General features: G+C 48.5%; 1 protein-coding gene across 2 annotated transcripts; it reads right to left on the bottom strand.

Moving 5' to 3' along the window:
• Positions 1-207: 207 nt before the first annotated feature.
• On the bottom strand, positions 208-7,502 carry LOC123122235 (noroxomaritidine/norcraugsodine reductase-like). 2 transcript variants are annotated; one of them, XR_006460121.1, is made up of 5 exons: positions 7,139-7,501; positions 6,624-6,840; positions 6,093-6,205; positions 4,999-5,502; positions 474-604 (listed from the first exon to the last, which is right to left on the bottom strand). XR_006460121.1 is itself a non-coding variant. In XM_044542382.1 (4 exons), the coding sequence occupies exons 1-4, from the start codon at positions 7,433-7,435 to the stop codon at positions 440-442; spliced, it is 786 nt and encodes a 261-aa protein (XP_044398317.1). In that variant the 5' UTR covers positions 7,436-7,502; the 3' UTR covers positions 208-439. The 2 variants fall into 2 exon arrangements, 1 of the variants encoding a protein (XP_044398317.1); XM_044542382.1 differs by lacking the exon at positions 6,093-6,205 and having other exon boundaries at positions 208-604; positions 4,999-5,105; positions 7,139-7,502.
• Positions 7,503-7,883: the final 381 nt, after the last annotated feature.

Here is a 7,883-nt window from a genome sequence, read left to right as displayed (position 1 = left end):
GTATAAATTCTGTGATATAAAATCTGGTTACATTTTATAAACTTTAACTTCAAGACAAACCTAATATGCCGACTCTATGCAGAATAAAAAGAAGGTAGTATGACCCTATGAAGTTCGCATCTCGTCTTGACAAAAATCTTATATAGTAGTTAAGTATACTTTTCAGCATCAATAGAAAAGCAGTACCCCAATATTCATCTCCATTACTAACACAAGAATGACCATATAAATATGTCCAGTACAAAAGGCATACAAAAACTGTGTAGCACAGGTATGCACGCACATGCACACATACATGTACTACGTACCATAGATGATGCCAGTGATTACTCCATGTTGGCATAATTTATTTTACTAATAAAATTGTCACTCGCAACACTCGTACTTCTCTGTCGAGTGACTAATTAGAGCTTATGTAGTGGTGGTGATGGTGGCCAATTTAAGCACTAATGGTTCGACCACCGTCAACATAGATGACCTGCCCGGTGATGAAGGAAGCCGCCGGCATGCAGAGAAATGCCACCGTCGAGGCAACCTCTGCTGGCTTGCCACACCGTCGCAACGGGGTCTTCGCGTGCTCCCGCTCCATGTACTCCTTATTTATCTGTCAAGTATATCCACAAAGAACATTCGGGATGTTAGAAACCTTTTTCCTCCCGGTGTAAAGTATACTTATCACTTCCCAAAAAACTGTTTTTTTAGAATCACCGGGGGAGCTCCCCCACCTGAATATATTACTCAAATGACTGCCATGGCAGTAAGTACAGAATTACATAGGCACGGTGCAACATGCAGAGAGGTAGGAACGCCACGAGAAGACGTCCTCCTTGTCTTGTGTTTCCACAAGACGATGAGACCAGAGATCCAAAATAGAAATAAGGTTCCTAAGGGTTATTACAGAGCTTTGATCCACCGTCCTAAACACCATGTCATTTCGTGCTGCCCAGATCATCCATAATAAAGCCAAGAGGACCGAGGGCCATGCCGTGGTGCAGAGGTGAGGAGGTATAGTGACGTGCCATAGGTCTGCGATGTTGTCGGTTGGTGGCAGGAGCCCAAGTCGTTGCCAAATCCTATTAGCAAGAGGGCATGTGATGAAGAGGTGGCTGGAGTCTTCGGGTAACCTAGCACACCGGGGGCATATATCTGAATCTATTATATGCTTGTGTGCAGATTGACCCTGGTGTTGAGGTGGTCTTTGAAGAGTAGCCAGGCGAAGACTTTAAGCTTTCGAGGAGCCTTGGCGCTCCATATGAGAGGAGCAATGAGATCGTTATCTGGCCGAACCATGAGGGCACCGTATGCATGCTTGGTGGTGAAGCCAATGCCATGTCGTAGGAACCGTTGATTTTCCCCCGCCGAGGGCACGAAGTGCTGCAAAATAGCCACAAGTGACACAAGCTCTTGTTCTGTCGTGAGGGAGAGACGATTACGGAGGTTAGCTTGGATACCGAAACGAAAAAATTTAGCCACTTTAACCACCTGTAAGGTGGAGTGTGAGAATAGGTGGGGGAAGGTGATGGCAAGGGGTTGTGGAGCCAGCCAAGTGTCTAGCCAAAAGTAAGTATGTGAGCCATTGTTTGTTAACACGAACGTGATATTCTGTAGGGTAGGGATTTGCTGTGAAATTGTGCGGCACAGAAAAGAGGTTTAAGGGGATGAGGTGACTAGTGTGTTAGGGTGTTGGAGATCAAGCCACTCAAGCCAAGGTGTTTGTGCATTGGAGAGTGCTTTGGCAGCAAATTTCATAAGGAGGCAGTTGTTTTGAACTTGCGGGTTTTTGAGCCCTAAACCACCGATTTTTTGGTAAGTAGACATTTTTGCATGCAATAAGACATTGAGCACCTGAGCAAGCAACGATCTCCTGCCCAAAAAAGCCCTTCTCAGAGAGTCCAATGTTTTGATTGTTTTCTTGGGGATGCGAAACACAGATGAAATAGGTGAGGATTGAGTCCAAAACTGCGGAAATGAGGATGAGCCGATCGCCTTTATCGAGAAGTTTGGCACGCCAGCCCGTAAGTAATTTCCTAGAACGTTCTACCAAAGGGTTGAAGGCATTGGTGAGAGGCTTAGTCGGGGCGAGAGGAAGACCGAGGTAAGTTTGCGGGAAGGAGGCGCATGAGCACCCCATGGCGAGGGCAATGGCAGTAGTCTTGGAATCGCCTGTGTGTAGAGTGGCTAAGGTAGTTTTGGAGAAGTTGATGGCGAGGCCCGTGGAGTGTGCAAAATTGTTTAGGGTTACTTTAAGGGCTACGGCGGCGGCAGGAGAGGCGGCTGCAACGATGAGCGTATCATCGGCGTATTGGAGGACGGTGGGAGGCTGGTGGGAGAAGATGGGGTGGTGGAGAGAAGGTTCAGAGTTCTGTAGGATGAGCTGTTGAAGCAGGTCGGCATTGATAAGGAAGAGGTAAGGCGAAACCGGATCGCCTTATCGGAATCCATTTTTGCATTGAATCCAGTTGCCTGGAATCCCGTTCAGGAGAATGGCCGCTTTGCCTGTGTGGAGAATGTTTTGGGTCCATCTGCGGAAGGTTGGGGAGAACCCACGTATTGCCAGGATTTTGTCAAGGGCACGCCAGGCCACTGAGTCGAAAGCCTTTCTGAAATCCAGCTTAAAGACCATAGTTGGTTTTTTACGTGACTGGCAAGAGCTAATGAGATCGGCTGCAAAGACAAAAAATTTGGTGATATTTCTGCCAGAGATGAAGCCGGTCTGGTTGTCATTCACTAGCAGAGGGATGAGCGGCTTTAGGCGAGATGTGATAACTTTAGCAACAACCTTGATTGGACAGTTCTGTAGTGAGATAGGCCTAAAGGTGTCGGGAGATGTTGGCGTGTCCTTCTTAGGGAGGAGGACAATGTGGGCACGGTTTAGGCGTCCTGTGTCTGCTAAGCCTTGGTGAAAGTGGAAAAGAAGGACAGGACTACATTTTTTACTAAAGGCCAGAAGGATCTATAAAAGGAGGGTCCGAAACCGTCCAGTCCAGGGCTGGCTTGGGGGTTCATTGTGAAGAATGCAAGCTTAATTTCTTCTTCGGTAAAAGGCTGATCTAGGACGTGGAGTCCGGGCACCGGCTGTGGATATATAGTACGATCAAAAGCCCATGTCATCGGGGCTGGAGTGCCAATTAGTGAGACGAAGAAATCACGTAGGATTTCTGCCTTTTGATGGTGAGCAGAGTATTCAGAACCATCACGTGTGAGGGTAAAGATTTTATTTTTCCGGAGACGTTGAGAAGCATACATGTGGAAGAACTTGGTATTCTCTCCGCCGTGGATGGCGCGTGATACTTTAGCACGCCAACGCAGTATGTCATTTTCTCCTGGATGGTGCATTTGAGGATGGAGACAATGATTTTGCGAGTGAGAGATTCTGGTTGGGATAGAGTCCTATTTTCCTTGACGAGGTCTAAGGCAGTGATTGCAGCATGGCAACGAGCTTCGCGGAGGGGGGTGGGGATACGAGAATGTGCCCATTTTTTGAGACTGATACGAGATTTTTTTAGTGCGGCGACGAGAGAGGCGGCAGCGTTGGGTGGCGATGTGGGCTGTGAGGCCCAAATTTGGCTAACAATATCACCACAAGGCCGGAAGTTGGCCCATCCAGCCTCAAATTTAAAGAAATTGGATCGTGGGATGGTGGAGGTGACGTGGATGATGAGGGGGACGTGATTAGACGTGAAACGAGTACGAGAGGATAGCGAGGTGTTAGGGAAGGCGTCAGCCCATGCTAGGTTAAAGAAAATGTGATCTATCCGTTCTAAGGTGGGGTGGCTGTGTTGTTTGACCAGGTGTACCTGCGATCAAGTAGGGGCAACTCTATGAGAGCTAAATCATCTAGGGTTTGGTTAAATGCATTGGCTTCGGCGTGGCGGAAGGCGGGGTTGTTTTTATCAGAGGGGAAGCGGATAAGCTTGAAGTCGCCAGGGATAATCCAGGGGGTGTCATCTGGTTGTGAGATCGATGAGAGTTCGTTTAAGAAGGCTTGCTTGAGTGATCATGATGAGGGAGCGTATATATTTGTGATGGCAATGTGGTGGGCGCACGCAGTTGATTGTAGGATTAGGTGGATGAGAAAGTTAGGTGTGAGTAGGAAACAACTTGAAAAGAGGCAGAGTTGATGGCAGAGATGGTGCCACCTGCGGTGCCCACAGCTGGTAACGAGAACACTTGGTCGAGTTGTCGTGGCAAGAAGGATCTTATTTTGAGGTCAGAGAGAGTGTCGAGTTTTGATTCTTGCAAGAGGGTAATGTGTGGCTTAATCGCTATCAATTCGAAGAGAACATCGGAGCATTTATCATCATCACCAAGACCACGTACATTCCAGGAGCAGATTGAGAAGGTGTCATTACTCATTAAAATCGTTCAAACACCAGCGGCCAGAGCCGGGGTACAACTGGCGTACATACACAAAAGCTACGGGTGAGAGCAAGAGTAGCACTGGTACAAGCGACAGAGGTTGCAGCAACCAAAAGTACAGCGTGACGGCAGCGACATGTGGAGAGACGAGGGGTAGCGGAGGCGGCCGGGAGCGCGCCGACGAGCCAAGAACGCAAAGAGAGTAGATCATGGAGCCTCGTCGTCACCAGAGGCAGAGGCCTCGGATCCAAGGATGGCATCCAGCTAACCGTCGTTGGCGCCACAGAGCAGCGCAATGGCCACTAGGTCTTCGGCGGAGGCAAGAGGGGCATCGGGCTCGTGGAGGCGGGCCTCCTGGATGGCACGGCCAATGGCCGTATCCACGTCAGCAACAGAGAGGCGAGCTGCCTTGGCCTTGACGGCCTTGGCGAGCATAGGGGAGTACTTGCCTCCTTGCCAGCCAGCCTCCATCCCAAAAAAACTGTTATAACTCCCTTAAGCCTAAACCCTAACCATAAACCCTAAATTATCTCATTAAAAAGCTACCAAAAGCCTGGTTTAAAATTAGTGCGTTGTTGTTTAAACTAGCAAAACACCTACTAGTACTACTTTGAACAGGTTAGACAATATATTGCTTACTTTTTCAACCATATCAGTTGCGATGAATCCTGGGGCGACACTGTTCACACGGATGTTGTGAGGGGCCCACTCGGTGGCCAAACTCCACGTCAGTTGGTTCAGTGCGCCTACAAACACAACATATATTTATAAAAGAGGTAATAACACTTGTAGACAATAACTTGCGTTGGATGTATAGTTTAGTGCTACAGCTTTGACAATACGGTTTTTCGGTCAGATAACTTGCGCTTAGGTGCATATACGGTCACTCTAGTTGACTGCCCGCGTATTCGTTGATGGCGTGGCATGCCACGCAAGCAGTGGCCCACTGTCAACGACACAGGCCGGTTCGGGGAGGCGCGTGCATGGCGTTTTTTGCATAGACCCCCGATAACATTGACCATGTGTCACTCTCACATATGTCAAACCAGTCAACCTCATAATCCATGTAAGTCTTGTTGCTCTCACTCCCATAGAAGAAACCCTTGTGGTGGATCTGAACACTAAACAAGCCATCAAAATCACCTGCATTGTGAAAATAAAACAAATTTTCAGTACCAATACAGCACACAAACCCTTACCAAAATATTACAGACATCACACAGTTTCAGTACCAATACAACACACAATCTTAAATAAATCAGAGTACACGCATTCACTGTCAAAAAAATTCAGTTAACTGCATGCAGTTTCTGAAATTCAGGGTACACATTCAGTGTCAAAAAAATTCAGTTAACTGCATGCACTTTCCGAAATTCAGTTAACTTCTTGCCCTTCCCAGTACAAACATCAGACATTTTCAACTATTTAAGAGATTTAATCCAACCAAACCGGGGACCAAGACCTTCCTGAACCCTAGTACGATTTGCAAACAGGGGACGTAGACATTCCTGAACCCTAGTTCGATTTGCAAACAGGGAACCTAGACCTTCAAAGTCCAATCCGTACGTCCAAGATCGGTTAAGAACAATGCGTCCATATGAAAAACTATCAAAGATAATGGCCTTAATACATGAACCCTAGGTAGGTGAAACGCGGCAAAAAGAAGATGCCGAGGAGCAGATGAGAGAAACGAGATGGATGAAAGCAGGGAGAGAAAGGGGGAGCAGACGTACCATAGGAGTGCACTGCTTTGCCCGGACGTCGACGACGAGGTTCAATCATCTCCTCTGACGACGGCCGCCGTCATGCACCGCTTCCTCCGCCTCCGCCTCCGCCTCTATTTGATCTGGAGACGAAGCGTCGGGGAGTCAAAATGATGGCCAGAGTTATTGGGGTACCACTCCGCAAATATGCACAGTTGGCCTGTTCCTGCCGTTGTAGGGATTTTTTGCGCAAAATAAAATAAGTGCGGGAGGTTCTATGCAAAAACGCCACGCATGCGCCTCCCCGAACCGGCCTGTGTCGCTGACAGTGGGCCTCTGCTTGCGTGGCATGCCACGCCATCGACGAATACGCGGGCAGTCAACCAGAGTGACCGTATATGCACCTAACGCAAATTATCTGACCGAAAAACCGTATTTTTAAAGATGTAGCACTAAACTGCACATCCAACGCAAGTTTAGTGACCACCAGTGTTTATTTTGGGAGGGAGTGACTAATACTATGAAATGTATTTTGGGAGGGAGTGACTAGTGAGCAGGTACCTTTTGTGATGGTATAGATTGTGGAGCCTGCGAAGCCGATGGAGCTTGCAATGGAGGAGATGTTGATGATGTTGCCTCCTACGGCCCGCGCGAGAAGAGGGCGAGCGAGTTGGCAGAGATGGAAGCTGGACTCCAGGTTGGTGGCCATCACATTCTTGTACTCCTCCATCGTGCACTCAACGGTGGGCTTCACCAAATGTTGCCCTGCATTGTTCACCTACATACAGAGAGTAGAGAGGCCCACGATTGGAAACGTATCGTACGTATATGGTCCTTCGGATCCACCTGCCGTCTCCACGACTTGCATAAAATGTTTTACGGTGATTTTGTTTTGAAACATTGGCAACAAAAAAATTCTTTTGCAAGGGGAGAATTGGCATATTTGACACTTCTGTTTGTGGCTTCAAGAAGTTTCTGGATCTACCCATGGTCAATGGTTAGAAACGAACCTCTTATGTACGGAAGGAGCATGAATGGTTGACATATTGATTTCCATATACACGAGTAGAACTTACTAGTATGCTAAGCTTGCCGTCGAAGGTTTGCCGGACCGTATCCATGAGCTTCTCCCTGTCGGCGGGCACGGAGACGTGACAAACGGAGACGGTGACGCGCATGCCCTTCTCCTCCCACCGCAGGCAGCACTCCTCCAGCTCCGCGGCGTTCCGGGAGCAGGTGTGCACCCTGGCCCCGAACCCGGCGAGCTCCTCCACGATGGCCCCCCCGATCCCTTTGCTCCCGCCGGTGACGAGCGCCGTGGCGCCGGCCAGGCTCCACCTCTCCTCCCTGCTCCCACACTCGGCTGCCGCCATCTCGCCCCCCTAGCTCTGCCTGGAATTGCCTGTTTGTTGGGGTTTGAAATACTACGGGGGCAGATGCCGCCACGGACGGACAGATCCATCACGACCATACTGGACTGCCAGCCACTGTAATCCCACATGTATGTTTATCATAGCCAGGCCCGGAGAGCTTTTAATTCCGACAAGGAATGCAGAGGATTGGATAGCCTGTGAGGGCGTCCTCCGTCGCTTCTGGCCCATCCTACGGCCGGTGAAACCACATGATCGAACAGTATTGCAACTTACTCTAGCCTACGAAAATATCTTATATTTTAAGACGAAGGTATAAGTGCTGGGTCTGTCTAGGACACATCTAACCCGATCTTCACTATGTTTGTGGTCTATTTTATTTTTTCTCAGTTTTTTTATTCTTTGTTGCTGCCTTATTTGTGTGAGGTTAGATGTGACATCCTTAAAAACA

Source organism: Triticum aestivum, chromosome 5D, assembly GCF_018294505.1.
Source record: "Triticum aestivum cultivar Chinese Spring chromosome 5D, IWGSC CS RefSeq v2.1, whole genome shotgun sequence".
Lineage (NCBI taxonomy): Eukaryota > Viridiplantae > Streptophyta > Magnoliopsida > Poales > Poaceae > Triticum > Triticum aestivum.
This window is presented reverse-complemented; position numbering and strand designations above follow the sequence as displayed.